This window comes from Alternaria burnsii, assembly GCF_013036055.1.
Source record: "Alternaria burnsii strain CBS107.38 chromosome Unknown 700, whole genome shotgun sequence".
NCBI lineage: Eukaryota > Fungi > Ascomycota > Dothideomycetes > Pleosporales > Pleosporaceae > Alternaria > Alternaria burnsii.
Genome location: NW_024066121.1, coordinates 179235 through 205176, shown reverse-complemented (window position 1 = coordinate 205176; position 25942 = coordinate 179235). Strand labels below are relative to the sequence as shown.

The window sequence follows — 25942 nt, the reverse complement described above, 5'->3', positions numbered from 1 at the left end:
ACCTGCTGAGCATGTTCAATCTACATGTCGCAACCCACCAATATCCCCACTAAACACCCATTTTACTCCGAACAAACGCTTCAGTGTCATCCAAAACCTCTTGCACGCTCTTAATAGTTCCAGGCGGGAACCCAATGAATCCATGCGGCGCTCCATGATAAATCTTGACTATGCTCTCATTCCCCCACATAGCCCATTTCGCACCCATCATCACGCTGTCATCCAGCAACGGGTCTTCGCTACCACACGTGAACAAAGCAGGTGGTAACTTCTTTCCGCGGAGATCAGCCCAGAAAGGTGAAATGGACGGGTCGCGGCGCTCAGCTTCTGTGGTGTTGGGAAGCAAGGCGTCAATGTAAGATTTCATCACGTCGTGGTCGATCACGAGGTGTGTTTCGTGGTGCAGGACGTGGGGCAGGAAGGAGGACATGTCGTAGCAGCCAAAGTGGAGGAGGAGGCCTTTGAATGCGAAACTTGGCATTGCCTCGAGGAGGTGCATGGCGACAAGGCAGGCAAGATGGCCGCCGGCGGACTGGAGATAGTTAGCACAAGCAATTCCAACATAGCCAGAATGAGACGAGAAGATGATGGAAAGGGAGACTTACCTCACCGCCGGTAAACATGAGCTCTCCGCCGAAAACTTCAGGTCCGTTTTTGACTAGCCATTCTGCGGCGTCGTAGCAGTCTTCTGCGCCTGCGGGCCAGGGGTCTTCCGGTGCGAGACGGTAGCCGATTGATACGACCGTTACTTCGAAGTGGTCGGCTTGGTATTTTAAGTAGGGATCTTGACTAAGATGGCTTGATTAGTTCTTCTTGCTTTAAACTTTCATTGGTCCTGAAATATGATTCTCTTCCATTCGTTCCTCCTTGAAACTCTGTGTCTACGAATAACCAAGCAAATCACACGTGATTGAGTTATTCCTACTGCAACCCTCACACCTTACGTTGAAGAACAAAGAGATATAGCAACTTACTAAGCCTCGCTCATCAACACCCATCCTCCGCCATGGATGTGCATATGTATCCCCTTACTCTTTCCACTACTCGGTTTAAACACTCGATATGGGATCTCCCGTCCAGCTTCCCTGGAGGGAAGAGAACCATTTACACCTTCCGGCAAGACGATGGGCTTAGCAAGGGGAGTTTTGCCTTCCCAGCGCATTTGGCGGTACGCCGGGGCTCCAACCTATCGACCATCGTGAGCGAGAGAGGGGCCAAGGGGGTGAGAGGAGGAAGACACAGCGTACCTCATACCATCTCGGTCCATCAGCCCAAATCTTGATCAACTTCTCGTTGAACTCGAGTGTCTGCTTGTCAATCGTGCTACGGTCAAACTTCGCCGCGGGGATCTTGACGTCGGATTCTAGTGACATGGTTGAATCTCTATGTTGTTTGGTTCCTTGCTCTTTCTTCCCAAGTCGTTTCAAACCTTTGCAAAAGATTTTGTGTCAGAAAATCAGATTACCAAAAAAAAGGTCGGAGAGCAGCGAACTGTATAGGAAAGTATATAACAAACAGGTTAGTAGCAATCACCGATTGTTACGTTACATGTCACATCGGGGCCGCCAACGGCCATACCACGAGCTCTGGCTATCAAAGTGGGGGCGGGGTATTTCGTATAAAGCCGGCCCTACATAGCTTGTAGTAAGTCGAGTTGACCACTTTCTGGCGCGTCCTGGTTGGACGAGTAACGATAGTTACCCTCCGAAGTATGTACGGTACCTGCATTTTCGGGTTACTGTTTCGGATGACTCCGGGTGGTTGTGGTACGAGGGTTCGTGATAGGAGTTCGGTGTCTTTACCGGTATCGGCGTCGACTCTCGCTACTCCGTGCAACATTTATGCCGATAGCGTACATTACACCCGTGGAGACAACGAGCACGAGCTCTAATACTATAGTTTGAAGAATCGAAATACGTGTATTAATAGAGGAGAGTAATCTATCGCGCAGGTTTCGCCTGCAGCCTTCCTGTCGCGACACCCATGTGCCCATTCATCTGCCCTGCTCCACCACCCTTCCCCTTCCGTCTCACCCGCCGCTCGTCTCTCACAAACAGACTCTTAGCCATTGAAACCGCAACAACCGCTGTACGGAAGGGATACATGACAACGTCCCAAGCCACTTGCAACATGGAGCTGATGGTACCAGCAATCCAGCTTAGCGTCATAGCAATCATGCCGGGTCGCTGACCAGTCCTAGCAGCTGCGGCAGCCAGGGCAAGTGCATCTTTCAGTCGTGCTTCTAGGTCTTGAAAGCGGGCTTCGATTTGCAGGGATTGCGCCATGTGTCTCTTTTCGTAGCGCCTGACTGCGCGGTTTAGGGCATCGAGTTGGAGTTGGGTTGTTTGTCGGACTTCTGCGCTGAGTTTCTCTACGTCTACCTCGTTGTTATTGCTATTGGTGGTTTGCACACCATCGACGCGACCCTCTAGTTCTGAAATCCGCTGTGAAAGTTGTTGTGTGTCTGCTGATCGAACTGGCTCCCTTGGAGCTTCTCGGACGATGCGCTGGAGGTGGAGGATGCGCTCTGTCCGCATCTTGATCAGGCGGTTGACGGGTGGTATCTCGGCGATGAGGAGGAAGATGCTGAGGTTGGCGTCGGATACTATGCCTTCTGCGCGCATGAGTTGGCCGCGGATGGTGTGCATGAGCAAGGCGCCGAGTAGAGGACCTAGGAAGCAGCCAACAAATGCTAGCATCTCTGATCGCTTCAATGCTTCGCGGGCTTCCTTCTGCGCTTGCGAGGCTGGCGCATCGATTGTAGTATTAAGCTTTGGAGCTTGCGGCTCTCGTGCAGGCTCCTCAATACTTCCCGGCGCATCCTCGTCTTCCTCGTGTATCGTGTCATCGTATGTCGCGTCATCTACATCGTCGTTTAGGTATCGTCGTTGCTGCGCTTCATGGTACCAGTCCCTGCATCCCGTTAGCTATGGAGTTCACGTGTAGTTACTGCATTGCTGTACTCACCATGGTACTTTGACACTCCAATGTAGGAACCACCCCGCTAATACCAGTATCAACACGTCTGTAGCGACGTCTGCGCCGTTGTCTACTGTCAACCCAATGATGGCGGGCACGACGGCAGCCACAACAGGCAGCGCAAGCCACCGTGACGGCTCATCCGAAGTCGCATGTTTGTCCATGTCATTCCTCCCACTCGTTCTGAGCAGGCTGTCGCTAGACGATCGCAACGAATAGCGCGAGTCGGAGAGGTCGGAAACGAGGGAACTGCGGCGTCGAGGGGGTGCTGTAGGTGGAGTGGAAGGCCGCGCACCCTCAGCAAACGTGGCGGCGCGGTTCAGCATCCTCTGGCGAAGTTGAGGGTGAATGCCTTGTCCATCGGCCGGCGCAGTGTCCATGACGGACCTCCGGGAACTGGTTGGCGCTGGGAAGAAGCAACGTGGAGGACAGCAATGTCGATCGGTGCCTAGACGTCGCTTCAAGAAGGCGCGACGTGACAGAGATGCGGATCACCTGATCGCGACGGCTGCAGGCGCCGTGGAAGCATGGCGGAGGCTCTGGTAATGCTCCCACGGACTAACCAGACGGTCGTGTGCCGTAGTGGAAGACGCCTCGGGAGCGAGTCGTTTGTCTTACGTCATGGCTTGTTTGCGTCAGTTGTAGAGCTGGGTCCCTGTCCGACCTCCCTCACGACATGCGCTATCGCTCAGCCTTCAACATATTGGCAGACTCATCCGGGAATCTTTCGCGGCGTCCAGGTGCTGTCAAGTGGTATTGACCATTCCTTGTATCTCCGGGCAATCAGACGATGGCAATCACTTTGACCATGCCGCACGTGTGGCGACCTACTGCTGTGTAACCCAGTGTATCTTGCGGGGATCATAGAGACGACAAAGCGCTGGAGAGACTCGTGCAAGTCTCAAGGGCAGTATATCATTCGATGAACACAAGTTTTTGTTGGTATACTCATGCCCGGTGCTTCTTGCCTGAATGCGACGATTCATCGCGCAGCTTCTCATCCACCAACACTCACTTTCGGACTCCGATTGCGACAAATACATCCAAAACTTGGCACCTCAACACCGGTTCCTGGAGGCATGTCACTGCAAGACTGGATAATCTGGATAAACCCGCCACGTACAACCCGACCTGCAACCATGCCACAGGTGCGGGGACTCAACACCTCCTTTCCCATTCCTCTATTCTCTGATTGCTCCTGTTACTTATCACAGACATGTCTCGTCTCCTTCTTGTTGGTTTTCTATTCAGATGTCGTCTTTTCGTGGTCTTTCTCTATTCAAACCCAAATGCGGAGTAGTCGAGGTCTCAGCACCATCACTACCACAGCACAGCAACCAGATATTGCGAGCACTAGGCACCGCTGTGCCGAAGCGACGGATCGTTCCGTTTCAGAAAGACTGTGATTGACGTTGGCAACCGCAATAAGAAAGATGCCATGCGAGCGGCAGATTGGCTTTCACCACTCAAGTGAACGTAAGTCGACCAAAAGATCCTATTGAGCCGTATTGAAGCTTGAGACATCGGAATTTTCTATTGAGCCTCCATAATACTCGGCCATAGCATGGAGTGATGAAGTCCACAACGTTGCTTGTCGACTGCTTACTACTCTGTTTCCGTTTCCTCTCGTTACAATCTCTTTCATATCTTAAAATCCCAACGCAGCCTAACAATCTATCCTGGAGATAGTAGCATCAACGGTTCCAACGAGATATCTTCAACGACGGTTACATTCCTGGACTGGATTCAGGCCTCCGAGTTCACAAAATCACAAGAGACTGTCTACCTTCTTCTGTTTTTTCCTCCTCTTTACACCAAGTTACGCAGAGGTTGTAATGGATCCAATCTCGGCCATGGTGGAGTTCATGACTGCCCACCCAGAGTTCTTCGGACCAAACGCCCTTCTCTACCCCTCCGCCATTCTCTTCCCTGCTTTTGCATTCCCATCCTGGCTCCTCTGTATGGCCCCTATGATCTGGCATTTCCGCCAAGCCAACATAGCGGCTGGCTCCCTCATCCTTTGGATCATCCTTGCCAACTTCTTCAATTCTATCAATGCACTCATATGGCCTCGCGACAACGTACAGGAATGGTGGGACGGTGCCGTCTGGTGCGACATCCACGTTCGTCTCCAAGTTGGTAGTTATGTTGGTATGACAGCTTCGGTGGCTCTGGTCATACGCAAACTCGCCATTGTCATGGATACGAATAACATGACAGTTTCTACAAGCCGGAAGAGCAGGATGTGGGCTAAGATCTGGGAGGTCGTGTGGTGTTGGGTTGTGCCAGGCTTCTTCATCGCCCTTTACTACGTCGTACAACCCGCTCGTTTCTTCATCTACGGTATCGTAGGATGTATATCGGCCCATGACAGCTCGTGGCCTAGCGTCGTCTTGGGCTTCATGTGGCCAACCATCGGCATGTTATTCGCTTCCTACTGGGCTTGTAAGTCCCACCTGTTCCTCCAACATGACCCCAACTAATCACACCCAACAGCCCTGCTCATCTACCGTCTCTACCGCTACCGCCGCGAATTCCACCGTCTAGTCGCTGCCCGCAACACTACCTCATCACGCTTCGTCCGCCTCTTCATCCTTAGTCTAGTCGTGGTCCTTGTCTACCTGTCCTACTCCATTTACCTCCTCGTCGACATATCATCATGGATCACAACGCCTTATTCCTGGTCTTCGGTCCACGATCCCGAGACTGTCAACAACATCGTAAAGATTCCCGTCATGGGGACTGTTAGCTTCGAGAAGTGGGTCCAGGTTGCGACGGGGTATATTACATTTTGTCTGTTGGGTACGGGGGTTGATGCGAATGCGCACTATAGGCAGGTATTGGTGAGGATGGGGGCGGGAAGGATTTTTCCTAGCCTGTACGCTCAATCTGGTGACAGGAGGATGCCGAAGAGGACTTCGGCTGCGAGGGCTTGGACCTCGAATGTTTCCAGCAAGGCGAAGAGTTTGCTTTGGTCCAGCAGATCGGGCTCAACACTTACCGGATCAACCATCACCGGATCGACCATCACAGACTCCACGAAGGACACTTCCGCTGACCTTACAAGCCATGAATTCGTAGGCCTGGACTCCATATCCCGTTTACACAGCATCACGACGCAAGACACATTGCTCTCACAAAAGAACAACGCTTCGACCTCACCCGTCCCATCCACACCCACACCACCACAACCCTCATTCTTCCGCCGCTACTTTGCCCGACCTTCTTTCCACGGACCACTGCTACCCCTCTTCTCACATCCCAGTATCGCTGAGATTTCTACTTCGAACCATACTTGCGCCACCGATACGAGTGAGTCGATCTCCTCGTCCACGACTATCAAGCCGCCTACTGGTGTACATGCGCGTGCCTGGGCTGAGGAGACTTTGCCCTCTTCCTCCATTGAGGGTCATGTAGTCGGTAATAGCGTACACGTTGTGAGGGAGGTTCAGATGCGACGGGATGAGAAGGCTGGGAGTGAGTGTGAGGTAGAGGGTAAGGAGATGAGGGATTGGGCTTGAGAGGAGGTGGTTGATGCAAGGTAAAATGCGACTGGTTGGCCGTGGGAAGATGGTTTACTTCATTGTGGACGTGATGACTGCATGTGTTTTGACACGATATATCAGGTATCTTTCTTTCCTTTCCGTGGTAGCATAGTGTAGTAATGAGACATTTGCGAAACCAATCCGTGCAGAGATATCTCTCTTGATCATGCATGGGTGAGAACTCGCACGTCACACTTGCATCGAATCCCTCTCAACCGGCGGTAAGCAATGAAAATTGGTTATCGATAAGTCGCATCACAATTGTTTGAAGGAGAGCATCACATTCCTAGCATCCCTGTCGGCTAAGACTCAGGTCGCGCACATTGCATCATTTTCACGAATTGTTAAATCAAGATCACACACAGAAGGAGCGATATTGTCGTGAAGCATTTTTGATTCCGTTATCGCATGTCCACATGGCGACGCATCAGTCAAAGGCAAGCCTCCGCAAGAGGAGGGCTCGCCGGTGTTAGAGTGACCGTCGTAATCAGTGTTCAGATAAACTCCCGTGAGAACCCAATGTGCCATTCAGGCGATTGACCAGCATCCCATGACGTTCCCCAGTCCAGCACAGTCGTCACCCTCCGAAGTAGTAGTTGAAAGCTCGCGTGCCGCAATCCGCCGTATGACGTAGCCTGAGGGTTGGATTGCGCAATGTAGTCAAATAAGTTGCGAGCTGGTCGGAAGGTCGTGCGTAGAAAACGTGTCGTTTAGTTATCGTGATCGTTCAGAACTGAGGTTGGAATTGCTGAGATTGAGGGGCGAGACGTTTATTTGCTAGAAACATTTGTTAGATTCGGACGGCACTGGCAGTGGTGATGGTGAGAACTTACGAACGAGCCCTAGTCTTTCTTCTCTTGCGCTTGAGACGTCGAACGCGCTTCTTCCTCCATTTGGCTCTCATCTTGTCGGCGGGCTGTGGTATGAGGTCAGCGGCTGTGCAATTGACAAGTCTGTAGTTGATGGCGAGTGCAGGTACACTCAAAGAGCAGTCATTGCGCTCAATTGAGTGTCGCAAGCGCCGCCATGGCTGGCTGGATATAACTTACATTGCTGTCGAGATGAGTGTCGTGAGTGTAGAACAAAGGTAGGAGCCGAGCTGGTCGAAATACCTAGGTGGGTGCGGGGCTCGCTTAGCTAGAACGGCTTAGCGCCCAGCCCTGGAACAGGCGCCAAGAGGAGTTCACGCGCCGCGTCACCTTCCTTACGTCAAACCTCATTCATTCACCGACATCATTCCGAAGCAGCGTTATTTCCTGTAGGGTAGCGTTGTGAGATGGCGGGCGAGACAGTCGCAAGGCTGCATGTTCAGGTCGCGGGTGATTATGCCCATGGTGAGTTGGTGATTTTCGAATCATGATCAGCAAACTAACGTATGCAGGAACGCACGGAGGCACGATCGAAGTGTGTGGGAACGAGCAGTTCTATCTTGGGAGGGATCCAGAGCTCTGGTGAGCGCTGTGTCCTAAGCTTGATATGATCCTGTTCTAATCCTTCTGTCAGTCGTTACTCGTGGAGCGACGACCTCACTATTTCAAGGAAGCACCTGCGCATCCATTGCATTCTATATGAGCAGGACCCAATTGTTAAGATCGCCCCGTTCGTTTACGCGACCGATCTCTCTGCAAATGGTACCTACCTCCGAAAGAGTAACTCAGAATACACGGCATCGCAAGATGCGGGCATTTTGATGGGTCCTAAGAGCACCTTCCTCTTGGAAGACGGGGATGAGATACGCATCTCTGACACCATCACTTTAGTCTACTACTCCAATATACCAGCAGAGCTTGTCAAGTTTACCGCCATTCAGGAGCGGGAGAGACAAACATTTGCATCGCGCTACCTCCTTACTGGGCGTTTGCTCGGCGAGGGCGGTTACGGCAAGGTACTAGTGGGCATTAATCAAGAGACACAGCGGCAACTTGCATGCAAGATGATCCGACTGGACAAAATGTACGACACATTGGCAATGTCAAACTTGCAGGAATCGGAGAGGAAACGACTGCCAAAACGAGTTACCAATTGCTTTCGCGAGTTCGATATTCTCAAAGACCTTGGCCATCCCAATATCATCGCCATCGAAAAGGTTTTCCGGAGTAACAACACCATTTACATTTTTGAAGAGCTCATCACGGGGGGTGACCTCTTTTCCTTTATTGAGTCCAAGGACGGCCGGATTGATGGTCTACATGCTGCGTTTATTATCTACCAGGTCTTGAAGGGAATAGAGTATCTCCACGATCAGGACATCGTACACCGGGACCTGAAGCCGGACAACATACTCATGTCATCTCTTGAACATGGTGCTCGCGTCATCATTACCGATTTCGGCAGTGCTAGATTCCTGCCCGGAAAAAACAGCCAAAATCCTCCACAAAACAACAAGTATCACCGAATGTTCTCTTACGTCGGTACCTTGGAGTACACGGCGCCTGAGATACACCGACTTAACAAGGCAATCCCAGTCGATGATGGCTACTCAAAAGCTGTCGATATGTGGTCTATCGGTTCAATTACGGCTACTGTACTTACCGGCGACTTGATGTTCAGTGACCGCAGACACCCGGAGTACGACGCTAACCCTCGCGGAGTGATCTTGGGTCTCGCAGCTATCTGTGATCTTAGTAACCTGGACGACCCTCATCACCCGTTGTGGGCCAATATCGGCTATCATCCAAAGGACTTCATCAAAGGTCTGCTCGTCCTCAAAGAGGAAGAGCGTATGACAGCATCGGAGGCTCTAGCGCACGAGTGGTTCTCATCGTATGCTGAAGACTTTGATAAGCTGTATACGAACGCGACTGCAGATTGGGGACCCAGAGACCAGAACCTTGATCTTGTCGAGATTATCCCCAAGTCGCTATATAACCGCGCTGCAGCTAATCTCATCGGCGGTGTTCAGAGTCCAGGCATCAATTCACAACACTTCCCTTTACGTCAGTCTCAAAATACGTATAGGATGGTCCAATCGGCTCAACGATGGCGTGGAAAAACTCCGTTGCCATCGATCATGCAAGACCATGAGGTAGTGCAGTTCGCCAGTCAAGTGAAGGCCTCATCTAACGACGAACGAGGTATGTATCATTTCACTGAAGATGCAGACGATGACAGTGATGGCTTCGAAAAGAGCTTGAACGGGGTTATGAACGACTACTCACAGCAAGAATACTACGAACATCTCCCGCCGCCTCCAGGATACGACTCTGTTCTAGTGAGCGAGACACCCATTGACGTGTATCGCCAATCGCAGCAGATTAAAGATCATGGTCAAGATTCCGTTCTGGTTCAAGAGACGCCGCCTGAATCCCTCTGCCAGCATGTGTACTTATCGGATGATGATGTATCGGTCTGCGATCTGTGAATCTGTGATGATGCGGCGAATGTGGATGGTGATGCGCAAGCTCCAAGCAAGCGAAGGAAGGTCTCGCATTATACCCGCTGAGCTCCGCTATTTGATCTTCGACTAATCTACAGAGGGACTAATAACATTATGCAGCAGCTGTAAGGGTATGGAAGATGTGTTTCTCAAGACTACTTCTTTCTGATACAGATATCTTTGATTACTGATATTGATCGTGTCACCAGGACGTGTTCTGATGTTGTTCCTCCCAGTCTGAAGTACCATAACGCACAGACAACATGCCTTTCAAATCTTTCGCATCACCATCGACACCTCGCCAGGGAACTGAATCCGCATATATTCAGCTGACTATTAGGTACCATCACGATGCTGATGCACCTGGCATCAAAAGATTTGTGGAACTGGCTGCGAAGGTGGCTAGCTTAGTCGAGGCGTCTAGTGAAGCGTCTTTCTTCTCGTTCTCGTTCCTGTTCCGACTCGGGCGCTGTGATATGATCCACTTTCCAATAGTGCAGTTTATGAATCGTGGCTATAGTAAGGTTCGAAGTCGCGGACTAATGCGTGGTAGTAAATGCACCATGACGTATGCCAAAACGCGCGACCAACCTCAACACTCCTTTCCTCTAAGTCGCGCGATAACGCGTCGCATCAATTCAGGATTTTTTTTTTTGTTTTCTAACTTCACTTTATCCCTCTCAAAGCTCACTTCGCTATCATGACGCCTACCAAAAAACGCCTCGAGAAAGAGTTCCAAAGCCTGCGCAAAAGTCCCGCAGAGGGCTACCACGTCGACCTCAAACACGGCGATATCTTCGAATGGATCGGCACCCTCCATGGCCTTGACAACTCCCCTTACGAAGGCGGCACTTTCGCCTTCCACATCCAGTTCACCGATGACTACCCAGAGAAGCCGCCAAAAGTAAATTTCACAACTAAAATCTACCATCCCAATGTTGATGGCAGAACGGGGGTTGTGAGCTGGAAGATGCTGGGAGAAGACTGGCATCATAATCACACCATGGAGAAGATATTGATGAGCCTGAGGACGCTACTTGATCACCCCGAGTTGGAGAGCGCGGTGGAAGTCAAGATTGCTAATGAATATGCGAATTCGAGGGGAGCATTTGAGATGCATGCAAAACAGTGGACGTTGAAGTGTGCTAAGGGAGGTGCTGTGTCGACTGGTTCTACGTAGGAATGAAAGAATGGACCATTACAATCTTTGCCCGCGCCTCTCGGCTCCCGCTTTTGCACTGGAAGGGTCAAACTCGATGCTCACTTTCAGAGACTTTGTCTCAGCCGCCCGTCCAAAATGGTCGTAGGCTTTCTCGATGTCACTGAACTTGAAGTCTGCGTACGCGAGCTGTCAGCACACACGTACCTCCTAGAGATTGTATATGAGAAGGGGTAAGAATGGGCATGCATACCGTGTGTGACCATGGCGCTCGCATCAATCTTACCGGCAGCAAACAAGTTCAACAATGTTGGAATCGTGTGTGCCGACACCAGCGCCATACTAATTGTCGTGCTCCTCGCCCACAGCCGCTCAATGTGCAAGTCCACGCTCTTCCCATGTACGCCCATATTCGCAATATGCCCACCCTTTGCAACAAGATCCTCGCACATGTTGAACGTAGCGGGAATGCCAACAGCCTCCATGACGACATCAAAACCATCGGCCTCGTCGATGTGCTCTGCTACAAGGTCGCGGACTGTGCCTTTTATATCCTTGACATTGTAGACATGCGTGGCGCCCATTTTCTTGGCGACGGAGAGACGGTAGTCATCCATGTCGAAGAAGACTAGCTTGCGGGGTGCGTACAGTTGCGCAGTCAGGCCAGCTGCGAGACCGACGGGTCCGGCTCCTACTATCGCGACGGTAGAGCCCGGTTGTACTTTTCCGCGCAAGACGCCGACTTCTAGGCCTGTTGGTAGGATGTCGCTGAATAGGAGTAATGTGCGCTCGTCTACGTTGTTGGGCACATGGTATAGCGAGGTATCAGCATACTTTATGCGAACATATTCAGCTTGACTGCCATCGACCGTGTGACCGAGAATCCAGCCCGCCTTCACACAGCAATCGGCCATGCTAGAAGAAAAGAACGTAAAGTCAGCGAGTCCAAAAAGAATTTGACAGCAATGGTCTGAGTATTGTTTACCTTTTCTTGCAGAACTGACAGGTACCACAACACGTGATACATCGAATCAGCACCCGGTCTCCCTTTTTGAAATTCTTAACTTCTTGCCCGGTTTCCTCGATTACGCCGATGCCTTCGTGGCCCAGAGTTCTTCCTGGTGTGCATGTCGGGACGTCGCCTTTCAGGATGTGAAGGTCGGAGCCGCAGATGGTAGTCCGCTGCATCTTCACCAGCGCATCAAGGCCACCGCTCAGCCGGGGAATCTCCTTGTCTACGAGCTTGCACTTTCCGACTCCATTGTAGATGAGCGCTTTCATGGCGGGCTTCGCTGCTGTTCCTGGGTCTGAGCTGGACCGACGGAAGTGGTTGAGCTAAGAGAAGAAATGCCGAATCCTCGGATGGGAGTTACTTTGTTTGGGGAATGACTGCAAGGTATCTTTATAGAGCTGGCGACCGTATTCAACATTCTCCAAAGCTCCGCACATGCTTTCTCAGCGGCGGACCGGAAGTAGATGGCGTGTTAACAAAAGAGGATGAGGGAGCCGCTCATCGGCACCGCAGGCACCACTCGAGTTGGTCCAACTATACCTCCATTTGTGAAAGTGCTTATACTTGCACTGCTTTCTCACGTTCTTGATCTGCATTGGTTGCCTCAACACCATCTCCACGGTGCATCTATCCTCGTTACCGACTCCCGAGGGCCAATGATGCTGCTTAGCGTCAATACATCGCTACTCGTTTTGTACAGCAAACTAGGAATCGTGATATAGCCCCGCGCTGACCCCAGTCGAGATGCCATAAGGGACCTAGTGTTAAACTGTGATCTACACGCGTAGTGAAGTGTGGAGAAGCTAAAGCTTGGATCTGCCCTGACACGAGTTCCCCTCACACCATTTGATCTGACCTCTATCCAATTCGATCAAGGCTTCATGGGCGAACAATGTGATGCCAGTTGTATCAGAAGCGCGATCTCGACTCTGGACTTCCCAAAAGCGGAGCCGACGGCTCCGAGCCGTGCTGCCCCACTTCTGCGCGAAGGGGATACGCAGCATCTCTCATGTGGAGGCGCGAAATACTTGGCAATGTGTCTGCAGCTTCGATCTGAAAAGCTAATGGCGGCAGAAGAGAGATGGAGATGTGTGTGATGTTGGGGTAGGAAGACCTGGTGTGGATATTTGGGTAGACAGGGGCCGGCAGGCTTTGGCGAGAGATCGGCACGAACGCGTCTTCACTCATCCGCATCAACTACCTAGGTAGTTGCACGCGTCACATTGAGTGCGTCACTCGTGAGGTTCTCTCTAGATGCTCGTACTCATGTTCGCTAGACATTGTGCTACTTTCACCAAAGCTCGCACTCCGGCTGGTCAAACTTGTTGTAGGATTCCACGTGAAATCGGAATCGTAGAGTAAAGAGTTCTGCAGATTGAACAGGTGCGATGCTCCAGTTCGTTCATGTTCAACCAAAGCCGCAAGTCGCCCATTAGCTTGACGACGTCGTCTTCACATGCTAGAATACTTGTCAGTCTCTCACATATGTGCTTTGTTTATGCTGGTTTCATTCAAACTAGATGTGCATTTCATTGAATCTCACGTTACCATGAGAGCACGCTAGGTAACTTTGAGTCATACCAGCGGCTACCTAAGCCAAATACAGTGGTTTACTATGAAAGAGAGAGACCTCGAGATCAGCCCCGGTACTGACAAGTGGATCGTAAACATAGCCACTACCAATGAGGCGGTAAATATTCTCTGGGCTGGGTTTCATGTTCAATGTACCGGCAGAACGAACTATGAGTACCATCTTGAGATACCGAGGTCCCAAATTCAAGGTATAGCCACTCCTCGCTGCATGCAGGTCGGAAAGTGGAACAAGTTGGTCCCCAACCTCAAGGTGCGCATTGCTGTAACCGACCGATCGCTGCTTGGTGCGGGGTATTTCGAAGAAAAACATTTTCTTGCTCTGTCCAATGATCGTATTTAGCATCGATTGAAGTGCGTCGAGATTCATCAAGTGAAACTTTGGGTCGCATTGTGGATCAGTAGTATACACCTTGCTCCGCATGCGCTGCAATTGTTGTGCCAGCATTCCTCCCATGTCAGATGTGCGATGGGATTGTTGTACCATACACTGGAGCATGTCAAAAAAAGATTTGAGATCCCCAGCAGCAGTTTTCTTGTTGACTTTGGTACAAAGGTTTGAACATTGCTGGAGCAACGTATCTCCAACAGCTTTTTCCGCTATGATGGGACAAGCCCTATACTGCACGTGCAGAAGAGACTTGCAAGTATTGACCCATATACAAATGACACCCACGGGCCAATTCTTAAGTTTTGGGGGCTGGAAGAAACTAATTGGATTTGGCAGAACAACTGGCTCAAGCCAGCTCACACGCCAGTCGGGCGCCCAAGACGCCCAACTATGTTGCTGAGCGGAGTGCTGACGGGAGAGCACAGCTTCGATGATTGTGGTCTGCTTTCCAGCCCTCATGCAAGCGAGTGCGAAGGCCTCATACGTTTGCTTCAGATCCAACGAATAGTTGATATCCATGAGAATGTCGTCGTGAGGCGAAGTTGCAGTGGATGATCGCATATTAGACGCCATATTGTACAGGGCAAAAATCCGATCGCGAGGATCCGCACATCCATGCTGATCAAAGTCATCCATTAACTTCAAGATATCGGTATCGGGATAGTTCTCACCCGTGATTGAGAATCGTTCGAACAGGGCGTGATGTCTCCACAGCCGTGCTAATCTTGGGAGTGAATTCCAGACTCTTGTTTCTGGGTTGGCCGTCTCCAGGTTCAAGGTTGACAGGATTGATATAGCACCCACGAATCGAGTCCAGGTAAGCTCGACATCACCGTAAATCAGACGGACCTCCGAATTGAAGGCAACTTCTTGTACGATCCAACGTCTAGTGAACCAAGGGAGACGTAGCAATTCAGACACCTCCCCGAAACGTTCCCAGAATAGAGCAGTGACCCCCTTTCCATCGGGTTCCATCATCTCAGAAAGGACATCCTGCCTTCTGTTTCGAAACATGTTTTCCATCCTTTTCAGAGTCAGCTCTAGGTCGTGTGAACGACTGACTGCTGAACCCGGGTCGAGCCAGGCCAAAACTGTCTTGGCATTCTGGAAGATTTGTCCCATGAGAGGAATCTGTCTTCCTTTTTCCACATCATCGGCTTGATTGATACATGCAGCGTCCGCCCACAGGGCCCGGTCTTTGTGACTGTGACGCAGATACCGCAATGCGCGATCGAGATTCTCTGTGACTAGTACGTGTGTGCCATCGCCCACGTAAAGAGGATATGTCAGGTTTGGCTGGCCCCATGTGTATGATATGGCTTCGTAGCGACCTTGGAGTTCTGACAGCCTAGCTTGCTGGAAAGTAAATTTCAGAGGCGCATCTCCAGACGAGGCCGGGTGCAGTATCATGAGCCTGATGTACTCCGGCCCTCCCAGTGCTTTATACGTGTATCTGCGGACGCTGTGGTTGTCGAGATGTGTTACACGCTTCCAACGCGGCTTGAGAAAGAATGAGAACGGCATTGAAAGAGGAAGAAATTCAGTAGAAAGAACGACTGAACACGCTGCAGCACACCTGTACACGAACCACGTGTATGCAGCGAGGCTGCCCGAACGGTGTAGCAGAGCCAATCATCGAGGTGGCTTGTAAGAAGCCGCGGCACCACGACATGCCGTTAGCGACTCCTGATTATTCTGCTGTTAGCTGAGACCTCATCTCATGCACTCTGTCCAGCGCGACAGCCGTATGCCTGAGGTTGTTCTTCATTGCTGCTGGTGTTGGGCCGGATGCAAGCACCAGGAACGGCTGCAGATCCCTGGCTAGCTCCAACGTCATACACCGCACGGCCTATCTCGCTGGCTCGCCCGAGCCGACGCGACAGGAAATCTTCGTGTCTCCCAACTCGATACCATGGCCCGGTAGCCAACGACCAAAAATCCACAACAGTCGCCATGGCAGACAACGAAAGCCCCGAGAGGCGGAGACCGCGCAGAATGAGCGCCATGTACCGCCGTGGCTCCCACCTGAGCGAGTACGTGTGACACGGCCAGCCCAGCTGCAAGGCGCGACTAATGGCGACACCAGGGCAAGCTTCATGGAAGATGTCGAGATGGCCCAAGATGAGGTATACGAACTCGGGCCCATGCCTCTCCCTGCTCCTTCCCGCCCTGCCTACAACCCTCGTGGAAGGAAGCCTGGCCAGCAGCTGACGCCAAAAATCCAGGTCTTCTCCGGTCCCATGAGCGAAAGCGTCCCCACGAGCGTATCCGGCTTCCGCCACCGACGGTCGCGCGCCGACTCGAGCGCCAGTCTGACGAGTTTCGCCTTCTACGATGAAGAGCAGGATTCACAGGGTGAGGACGAGGATAGCGCAATCTTGGAGGACGGAGAGAGCACGTACAACAATGGCTATACCGTGTCGGAACTGGAAGACCTCGAGGCGGGAACATCGTCTCACTCATCACAATCACCGACACCATCGCGGCGGAAATCGAGCGGCAGCAGGAAGTCCTCTGAGAGGCCATTACTGCGAAGGAAATCCTCGGCAGGCAGCACAGGCTCAGGCATCGACTGGAGAGGGCGCAGGTCCAACCAGAAGATCTACATCATGACCGAGGATCTTACCATCGTCATCGCCGGCTTCAAGACATCTCTCTTTGGCTATGCGCTGTATGCGCTTCTATGCATGGCGACACTGGGCCTCGGCTGGCTTCTGTTCAGATGGCTGCCACGCTGGAGGGTCGCCATAATCGGAAAGACCACACCGCTTAAGGAGTGCGACTGGATCGTCACCGAAAATCAGTGGGGAGAGTTCGCGGTACAGAGCGTCAGCAAGCAGATCTACGGACGCTCGCTATCAACTGTATTCGGCGACCCTGAAAAGGGACGCCCGAGGGAATGGGATGAGGAAGATGATCCGCTCATTGGCGAGCTAAGATGCTTGGACTACCGCTATATTCGCTTCGTATACCACCCCATCAAGGACAAGTTCGTGCTCGCAAACACCTGGAAGGATCCCACCTGGACCGACGTCTCGGCCCTGCGCGAGGGTCTTGACAACGATGAACGCGACTACCGCGAACTTGTCTTTGGAAAGAACCTGATCGACATCGCCGAGAAGACCATCGGTCAGCTTTTGGTTGATGAAGTCTTCCATCCTTTCTACGTCTTCCAGATTGCCAGTCTGATCCTCTGGTCCATGGACGAGTACTACTACTATGCTTGTGCCATCTTCATCATCTCGGCAGTCAGTATCGTCACCACGCTCGTCGAGACAAAGGCTTCCATGAAGCGGCTACGTGAGGTTTCAAAGTTCGAGTGCGAAGTCCGTGTACTACGCAGCGGCTTCTGGACTCACGTCGACTCTGCGGAGCTTGTACCCGGAGATGTCTACGAAGTCACCGACCCTTCGCTTGCCTTATTCCCCTGCGACAGTCTGTTGCTCTCTGGAGACTGTATTGTCAACGAGAGTATGTTGACTGGCGAGTCGATTCCTGTTTCCAAGATTCCCATGTCGAACCACGCCCTGGATTTGCTTGACCTCAGCGCATCGGCTGTTCACCCAGAGGTTGCGCGACACATGCTGTTCAGTGGAACCAAGATCATCAGAGCTCGCAGACCACATGAAGACCATGTTGATGATGAGGCTGCTGCATTGGCCATGGTTGTGCGCACTGGTTTCAACACCACCAAGGGCGCGTTGGTCCGATCTATGCTCTTCCCCAAGCCCTCAGGTTTCAAGTTTTACCGCGACTCCTTCCGATACATCTCCGTCATGGCGTTCATTGCCATGATTGGCTTCGTCGCATCTTTCATTAACTTTGTACATCTGGGTCTCGCGTGGCACTTGATCGTTGTACGAGCTCTCGATCTCATCACCATTGTCGTTCCTCCTGCGCTGCCGGCCACGCTCACCATTGGTACTAGCTTCGCCCTGTCACGCTTAAAGCAGAAGCAGATTTTCTGTATCAGCCCGCAGCGAGTCAACGTGGGTGGTAAGCTGGATGTAGTTTGCTTCGACAAGACTGGAACGCTTACTGAGGAGGGTCTCGATGTCTTGGGAGTTCGCGTAGTCGAGCGACCCAGGAACAGGTTCAGCGAGCTCCTTCCAGACGCCTATGACATCCTTCCCGCATCCCAGCACGACCGCGACCCAACCGTAGAATACCTGGCACACAAGACTATCCTATACACCATGGCCACCTGTCATTCACTTCGTAAGATCGATGATGAGCTAGTAGGCGATCCACTCGACGTCAAAATGTTCGACTTTACCGGCTGGAGCTACGAGGAAGGAGAACAGAAGGCTGGCAACGGTGGTGATGACGATGAGCAGAAGCTGTCGCCGTCTGTCGCTCGACCACCACCAGGCCGAGAGTACGACGTCGACGATCTTGAAGACGAGGCCAACAGGAGGCAGGTCGAACTTGGTGTGCTGAAGGCATTCGAATTCGTCTCCCAGTTACGAAGAGCTAGTGTTATCGTCCGACAATTTGGTTCAAAGAGCGGACAGGTGTACGTCAAGGGCGCGCCCGAAGTCATGAAGGAGATCTGCCGACCTGGAAGCTTTCCTACTGATTACGAGGAGCTTCTAGCCTTCTACACCCACCGTGGATTCCGTGTTATTGCCTGCGCAACAAAAACGATCCCCAAGCTCAACTGGCTCAAGACACAGAAGATGAAGCGTGAAGAAGCAGAGAGCAACCTGGACTTTGTCGGTTTCATCATCTTCGAGAACAAGCTCAAAGATAGCACCGCCCCCGTCATTGAAGAGCTCGAACGCGCGAACATCCGCAAGGTCATGTGCACTGGTGACAACATCCTCACCGCTATCAGCGTAGCCCGCGAGTGCGGCCTCATCAACAAAACAGCGCACTGCTTCGTCCCGCACTTTGAGGAAGGTGACTCCCGAACAGCATTATCGAAGCTGAGCTGGGAAAGCGTAGACGACCCTGTCTTTAAGCTCGACGACAACACTCTGAAGCCCCTACCACCGCCACCAGAGGCCGACGTATCTCTTCCCTACGACATCTCCAACCTTCGCAACTACAGTTTGGCCGTCTCCGGCGACGTTTTCCGCTGGATCGTAGATTTCGCCTCGGAATCCACGCTTAGGGAGATGCTTGTCTGCGGCCAAGTCTTCGCCCGCATGAGCCCCGATGAAAAGCACGAACTGGTTGAGAAACTACAGAGCATAGACTACTGTGTTGGTTTCTGCGGTGACGGTGCAAACGACTGTGGTGCACTCAAAGCAGCTGACGTGGGTATCTCCTTGTCGGAAGCCGAAGCCTCGGTCGCCGCGCCTTTTACTTCCCGGCAGTTCGACATCAGCTGTGTGCCTCAAGTTATCAAGGAAGGACGTGCAGCGCTTGTTACCAGTTTCAGCTGCTTCAAGTACATGTCTCTCTATTCCGCCATACAGTTTTGCTCGGTCAGCTTCTTGTATGCGAGTGCATCCAACCTCGGCGACTTCCAATTTCTCTTCATCGACCTGCTTCTCATCCTGCCCATCGCCATCTTCATGGGCTGGTCCGGCGCCTACCCCGTCTTATCCCGCAAACGCCCTACCGCGAATCTCGTGAGCAGAAAGGTGCTTACGCCGCTGCTTGGTCAAATGGTGTTGTGCATATTGGTCCAGTACCTCGCTTTCCACTTTGTGCAGAAGCAAGAATGGTACATGCCGCCCGTCATTGACAAGAACCACAGCAACTCGCTCAACTCGCAAAACACGGCGCTGTTCCTGACATCTTGTTTCCAATACATCTTCTCCGCCGTCGTTCTCAGCGTCGGCAAACCGTATCGCGAACCCATGTCGCGCAACTTGCCGTTTGTCACGACGATTTTTGTTACCTTGGCTATTACGCTGTACATGCTGTTTGATCCTGCGGCGTGGGTTATGAGTGCGATGGAACTTACCTACCTTGACACGCCGTTCAAGGTTTTTATCATGGCGTTGGGATTGGGCAACTTTGCCATGGCGTATCTGGGTGAGAATATGTTGTTCCCTGGGCTGAGCAAGTGGATTGGCGTTGCCAAGGTCAAGTTTGGTGGGCAGGGGATGCAGAAGAAGAGGAAGGAGTACAAGGTTATACAGGAGAATATGAGGATGTAGTCGTGATGTTATGGACGAGTTGAGAAGAAAGAAAAGAACTGTGTAGAGGCGTTTAGCATGTAATGTATATAAAACTTTTGTCGAGCTTTTGAATAGAAGTGCACCGTTTTCAACATCTGAACGCAAACACAGTGGGTGATGTTTATAGTCGCAGGCTTGTCGTCCACCCGCAAACGTACCTAGCCCATTAGCAGGTGGCACGTAGAAGCGCTGCATCCCACATCAATAAATAACGGCCCCAGTTCCATGATTTACAGATCGGCGTTGCCGCAAGGCTGGGCCAACAAACAAGGCTGCATAAGCGGAATGACACGATGCGTTCATTGGCCACGCAGTGTCCCTCCCCTGTGAATCGTCTTGACAAGTCTCTGCCACGTGAGCACAGGGTCAAGGCCTACAACAAGGTTGTACTCGAAGTGGAAATTGTCGTCAAAATACAGTTAGGCGACTTCAAGCCACCATCAAGATACAGTTAAGGAATGCGTCCAGACGCAAGCCACATTAGCTAGGTGGTCCCGAAAAGGGCTAGCTCGCGCGAGGCTGACCTACTTCCCCACGATCTACCAGAAGACATTGGACCAGTAACCCCTGCCTACATGCACCGTGCCTGGTGGACTGGCATCCAGACGCAAGTCTAAAAGTTCTGTTTTCGACTTTCTTCAGCTGGTGTTCTTCAAGCCACGGCGTTGGTTGACGACGCTGGCTGATTCGAACTGCAGCTCTGCAAGGCTGGCACTGCATGTGCGCTTTCAGGCTTACCGGTTAGGGATGGTATGTATAGCGGAAATGTTCGTGATGGTCAAAGAACTTTCAGGGGGTTGTCGAATACTTAACCTGTCAGTTCTCTGCTGTTGAACACTGGGGTTCACTTCAGCTTTCTCCTTGATTAGCCGCAGCCATGGTTCACTTCAAGCCCACTAGTGTATTGTTCGCCGTTGCGGTCTTCATCACCAAGAACGTTGTCGCTGAGGAAGCGCACGCACTTGAGGTCTTCCCGGAACTGAAGGGCACCGGTCCATTCGAGATTGCCTACAAGGATCCGGAGACGAACAAGGTGGTTGTCGAGCACGTTGACGAGCATGGAGAAAGTGCTATTGAGAAGCGTACCTGTAAGTCAAGCTTCACTCTTGTTGAAACCCATCGCTGACTATTGCGTCAGACCAAGTGAACCAAGATGTGGTTGCGAAGCTCTTAAGAAACCACAATGGGTATGGTTTCTGCAAAGGCTTCTGCCCGGCATACCAACCACAGAAGCCGGTGACGCAGACCAACTTGAAGACTTTCACAAAGATTGTGACCGTCACAAGCTCGGTTGTTCCCGCACCAGCCACTATCACTTTGACAGCGACTGGCGAAGCGCCAGCAGATTCCACGGTACTGCAGACGACCACGATCTCGGAGACAGCAACGACAACTGTTACCGATGCGCCTACCACCGTCTCAGATGTTCAAATCGTAAGCCTTCAGCACTCCATCCGTTGAAGTTCTCATCCTAACAATACTTTCTAGATCACCATCACATCAGTAGCCACCACGACTCTCACCCAGTCAACTACCTTGAACTTTCCCAGTGCTCCAACCCTCAAAGTCCGTCACGTCAGCCCGCCATCCTGGCTGAAGGGCGTAGCGAACAATCTCATCTGCCCAGCATGCACCAAGGTCTGGCCTGCACCTCCAGCAAAGACCGTGTCCATATGTAAGACAACGACTGTAACAAGAACGCAAACTCGAACTTCAACCGCTCCCCGCGCGACAGCTACCACCACCGTCAGCGTTACGCCTACAGCCAAGACCGTGACGGCGGTCGTCTCTACAACGCTCACTCTCACCGATTATACCACTGTAACACCTATCGTCACCGTACGTACACCCTCACGTTTTTTTTTATGAGGCACGATTGACTAACCCTGAACAGGAAACTTCTACAGCTACAACCACCTTTGCTACAACCACCACCAGCACGACCACCCAGACACTCTGCCCACAGCAAACAGCCGACGTATACGGCATCCAGGCCGTCCAGCCCGGTACGTTGAAGAACGGTCCAAGCGGCAGAACCGCCGCTGAGTGCTGTCTGGCTTGCTTCAGCGACCCGGATGGATGCACCCAGTGGTGGGCGTACACAAACGGAAACTATTGCACGTACTCTGTTCCAAAGTCGGGGCTAGGAGCACCGAGCGGCCTATGTCCGAATGGAAAGGGTAACGGTGCGCTTTTTGTTGGGGCTGCAGGGTCAAATCCTGGTGGCTTTGGTGGGCCGGGACAATGTGCGGCGTAGATGGATTGCTGATGAGTGTTGTGTATGGGAGGGTATTCTAATGTATATATCTTAATACCATCCTGGCCTACCAAGCTAAGCTATGGTGGGATGAGACCTATATATACCCTAGTGACTGCTGTCCTTGGCATCATGTAACATATGTTTTTGTGCACTCTTGACCCTTTTGACACGACGGACGTGCTGGTGATAAGACGCAGGCACAACGCTGTTGAGTTACACTGTATTGTATCGCAGTAGAAGTGTGTTCCCAAACACTTACTTAGCTTTACTGTATGCAGCTGTCTATATACTTATCTAAAAAAAAAACTTCTACCATTGTAACCGAGGCCATGAATCCTATGCAGTTCTGGAAAGCCACCGTGGAGCTCGATGTTGGAAGTGGGGTATCTATAATTTAAGGCTTCTACACTACAGCCATCCACAGCCACACGAGGAAGGGGAATGAAAAAGAAAGAAGAAGATGAACAGGACTTATGTGAACACTGTCCAAAACACCGCAAACACGCGGTTACATAACCCTTCCCCCCAAATCATAAACTTCGTCAAGCACAAATTTCCTCCCTTTCCTTTCCTTTCCTTTCATTTCCAACACTCTCCATCACTACCACAGCAACGCGCTAAGAAAAGAAGAAGAGGAAGTGAAAAAAGAAGAAGCTTTTCAGACGCCCTTAAAATCATCATCTCCTCCTCCTCTTCGCACCCCCACCCCCAGTAGTTCCCCTCCTCGTCTCATCCTCCACCTCCTCCACCGTCGCACTCCCAGCCGGCGAAGTCGACGCACTACTCGCCCCACTCGCCGCCCCATTGCCCCCAACTCCCTCTTCATTTCCATTCCCTCCTCCATTAACACTCAGCAGACCCGAATCATCCTCTCCCATGCCACCATTCGCCGTCGTATCCGCAAAGTCAAAAGCCGGGTCCCCCCCACCATTCACGCCATCGACAACGTCAAACGGCGTACTATCGTCAAAGGTAAAATCCGGTATACCACCATTCGTGTTATTAGCAGCGACAGCGCCATTTGCTCCACCACCGCTCTTCTGCTCCGACGTCATCACTTCTGGATTCGCAGCATCCCCCGTCGACGTAAAGAAATCATCGTCATTGACAAAAGAATCCATGTTAAGATCGTAACCACCCGGTTCGCCGAGCCCACCATCCCCACCACCAAAATATCCATCGCCGCTCTCGCCTAGCCCAGAGATTTGTCCAGTGGGGCTGAGTGGCAGTATTCTCTCGTGGATTCCCTGTATCTTGGCGTTTTGCTGATCGGACAGCTTCTGCAACATCTCCAGCTGCTGCTGTGTAGCTTGGTACTGCGCTAGGTCGCCTAGTAACCTGTCCATCTCGGGCGGATGCGGGTTCGTCAAGGCATTGTTGGTATTCTGCGCACCTGCGTTATTCACAATCTGCGAGAGGACGTCGTTCCGTTGTTGGGGGGTAAGAGGAACATGGCCATCGGCAGTTTGGTAATTCGACAGCGCGGCTGCGTAATCGAAATCTGTGGGTGGAGGACCATTGGTGCCGGTGGTGCCAGAATGGTTTGCAGCAGCGTTGTTTGCGTTTTGAATGGCGGACATTATGGCGGAGTTCTCGGGGAATTGCTGAGCACTTTGTTGGGCGGGTTCGGGTTTGACTTGCGAGGGGGTTATGCTTTCTCGGCTCTGTTGCTGGGGGAAGGAGGATTGTGATTGTTGGCGATTCATCGATACTGAGGGGCGGAATACTGATTGGCGGCTTCCCGGGCGTGTGATGGGACTTGCGAGGGGCCGGGCTGTTGGGCTCATGGTTGTGGCGCGGCCGGTGGTTGTTGGTGCAAGGTAGTCCTGTTGAGTTGGTCCTGGTGCCGGAAGAATGGCCAGTGGTTTTTTGTTCCTCTGCAGCTGCGGTGACTTGTGAGTATCTTGCATGGGATAGTCGTCAACATCCACAACATTACCGTGAGGTTGTTGTCGTGCTGCAGGGAACATATCCGCAAGGTTCATATTCGCATTACCTTCTAGACTCCTGTTATAGAAGGTAGCAAGGAATGTCAAGATGGCATTGATGGAGTTCTCGTGGCGGTCGTGCAGGGCCTGGAATGACGTCGCTCGTGAATACAGCTCCTCATTCTGGCGTTTGATCTGGGTGAGAACATTGGAAATGAGCTTTTGTTGCTGTTGGAGCTCCCTGACTTCGACTCGTAAGCTGTTGTATTCGGACCGCGGGATCATGGCCATTTGTTCGTTTCCCCTGACAGCCACTTCCTCGACGTAGCCTCCACCTCCTGTGTCTTGGATGTACTTGCGATCCTCATCACTATCGCCCTTGTTCTCCTCATCTCGTTTCCGTTTGGGTCCAGTGACAGGATTCTTCGGTTTCTGGATCAGCCACAGTAGTTCTTGCCGACCGCGCTTGAAGTACTTGTTGTAGTACTCGCTTGGGGCTTTCGCTTTAGTCTCGCTAGCTTTCATGGAGTTGTCCGACAGCCCAACCTTCTTGTGGAATCCGTACATGTTCAGTTGCCGTACAAATGATGCGTAGTTGTTGTGTTTGAAGAGCTCGGGTATGAGTGTCCTTGCGAATTCGTCTTCGTCAAGCACGATGAAGGAGTTGCCGTCGTCGGACCATCGAATGAGGTTTTCGTTCTTGTTGTTATCCAGAAAACTATCAACGTCAGTCATCCACCCCATCGTCCCATATTGCGGGCACTTACCTGCTCAACTTCTGCACAAACGGTGGAATCTGTTTCCGCTTCGCTTGTGCATCCTTCTTCGCGATAGCCGCCTTCTGCTCGAGCTCCTCGTCATCGTCCACAGTCTCCCACTGTTGCGTTGGACTAGGAAAGCCATCCCATTGATTCCGCCGCGGCGCTGGTGCGAGTTGCTGGTTTGTATTCCGCCGTACCAATTGTCCCGTCATCTCGGCGCCGTCGGTGTATCCGTCCAGCGACACGACCCGATTGTGCCCTCCTCCCATGCTCTGGCCGTAGTTGTCGTATAGCGGGGGGTCGGTGAAGTTCATATCTGCGCCTGCTGCGGGGTTGCTCCAGTCCATGTATGGATCAGTTGGCGCGGGAATGTCATGCTGGTATGTCTGGGTTGGAGCCTGCGGTGAAGCGCCCGGCGCGCGTCGCTTGCGGCTCGTCATGTGTGTTTGCGCGCCTCGCGTGGCTGAATGGAGTGAAATATTCAGAGGATGTCGTCTCCTGTATCTATCCGGGTGATCCCGTTACTTGAAAAGATTCTTCGCTTGTCCTCGAGCGCCGCTTTCAGCCTTGTTGATCTCGTATCAATCGCGAAGCCGTGCAAGGTGCAGATGGGCGAACGGGACCAGCGCTGGTACCCTGATGGCGGTTTCTGGATAGCGCAGTTCTGTCACGATTATGTAGAGGGTCTGGTCCAGATTGTTGTCTCGTTGTCGCAGTTTTACTACACCACCGCGTGATTGTTCCCAAACACTTGGTCGAGTCGGACAAAGGATCGGAGGGCGTTTCAGCAAAGGGCGCAAATAAAAG

The 25942-nt window shown here is 52.0% G+C and overlaps 10 protein-coding genes across 10 annotated transcripts; 5 read left to right on the top strand and 5 right to left on the bottom strand.

Annotated features, from left to right (window-relative positions):
- Nucleotides 1-49: 49 nt before the first annotated feature.
- On the bottom strand, nt 50-1373 carry GT037_009158 (alpha beta-hydrolase; the record flags this gene model as incomplete). The annotated part of the gene is made up of 4 exons (XM_038934205.1): nt 50-532; nt 606-789; nt 975-1186; nt 1248-1373. 4 exons carry the CDS (start codon nt 1371-1373, stop codon nt 50-52), a joined length of 1005 nt encoding a protein of 334 aa, XP_038783007.1.
- A 567-nt stretch (nt 1374-1940) lies between these two features.
- On the bottom strand, nt 1941-3359 carry GT037_009157 (esterase lipase thioesterase; the record flags this gene model as incomplete). The annotated part of the gene is made up of 2 exons (XM_038934204.1): nt 1941-2913; nt 2968-3359. The coding sequence occupies 2 exons, from the start codon at nt 3357-3359 to the stop codon at nt 1941-1943; spliced, it is 1365 nt and encodes a 454-aa protein (XP_038783006.1).
- A 1473-nt stretch (nt 3360-4832) lies between these two features.
- GT037_009156 (pkinase-domain-containing protein) lies at nt 4833-6500 on the top strand (the record flags this gene model as incomplete). The annotated part of the gene is made up of 2 exons (XM_038934203.1): nt 4833-5424; nt 5476-6500. 2 exons carry the CDS (start codon nt 4833-4835, stop codon nt 6498-6500), a joined length of 1617 nt encoding a protein of 538 aa, XP_038783005.1.
- Nucleotides 6501-7800: 1300 nt separating this feature from the next.
- Nucleotides 7801-9885, top strand: GT037_009155 (meiosis-specific serine threonine-protein kinase mek1; the record flags this gene model as incomplete). Its single annotated transcript, XM_038934202.1, has 3 exons — nt 7801-7858; nt 7906-7975; nt 8028-9885. The coding sequence occupies 3 exons, from the start codon at nt 7801-7803 to the stop codon at nt 9883-9885; spliced, it is 1986 nt and encodes a 661-aa protein (XP_038783004.1).
- A 715-nt stretch (nt 9886-10600) lies between these two features.
- On the top strand, nt 10601-11080 carry GT037_009154 (uncharacterized protein; the record flags this gene model as incomplete). Its single annotated transcript, XM_038934201.1, has 1 exon — nt 10601-11080. The coding sequence occupies one exon, from the start codon at nt 10601-10603 to the stop codon at nt 11078-11080; it is 480 nt and encodes a 159-aa protein (XP_038783003.1).
- An 18-nt stretch (nt 11081-11098) lies between these two features.
- GT037_009153 (uncharacterized protein) lies at nt 11099-12340 on the bottom strand (the record flags this gene model as incomplete). Its single annotated transcript, XM_038934200.1, has 3 exons — nt 11099-11235; nt 11313-12029; nt 12085-12340. 3 exons carry the CDS (start codon nt 12338-12340, stop codon nt 11099-11101), a joined length of 1110 nt encoding a protein of 369 aa, XP_038783002.1.
- Nucleotides 12341-13662: 1322 nt separating this feature from the next.
- Nucleotides 13663-15576, bottom strand: GT037_009152 (uncharacterized protein; the record flags this gene model as incomplete). Its single annotated transcript, XM_038934199.1, has 1 exon — nt 13663-15576. The coding sequence occupies one exon, from the start codon at nt 15574-15576 to the stop codon at nt 13663-13665; it is 1914 nt and encodes a 637-aa protein (XP_038783001.1).
- Nucleotides 15577-16005: 429 nt separating this feature from the next.
- Nucleotides 16006-20165, top strand: GT037_009151 (atpase type 13a2; the record flags this gene model as incomplete). Its single annotated transcript, XM_038934198.1, has 2 exons — nt 16006-16085; nt 16139-20165. 2 exons carry the CDS (start codon nt 16006-16008, stop codon nt 20163-20165), a joined length of 4107 nt encoding a protein of 1368 aa, XP_038783000.1.
- Nucleotides 20166-21063: 898 nt separating this feature from the next.
- On the top strand, nt 21064-22443 carry GT037_009150 (uncharacterized protein; the record flags this gene model as incomplete). Its single annotated transcript, XM_038934197.1, has 4 exons — nt 21064-21274; nt 21325-21620; nt 21675-22025; nt 22081-22443. 4 exons carry the CDS (start codon nt 21064-21066, stop codon nt 22441-22443), a joined length of 1221 nt encoding a protein of 406 aa, XP_038782999.1.
- A 680-nt stretch (nt 22444-23123) lies between these two features.
- Nucleotides 23124-25575, bottom strand: GT037_009149 (uncharacterized protein; the record flags this gene model as incomplete). Its single annotated transcript, XM_038934196.1, has 2 exons — nt 23124-25092; nt 25142-25575. 2 exons carry the CDS (start codon nt 25573-25575, stop codon nt 23124-23126), a joined length of 2403 nt encoding a protein of 800 aa, XP_038782998.1.
- Between the last annotated feature and the right edge of the window lie 367 nt (nt 25576-25942).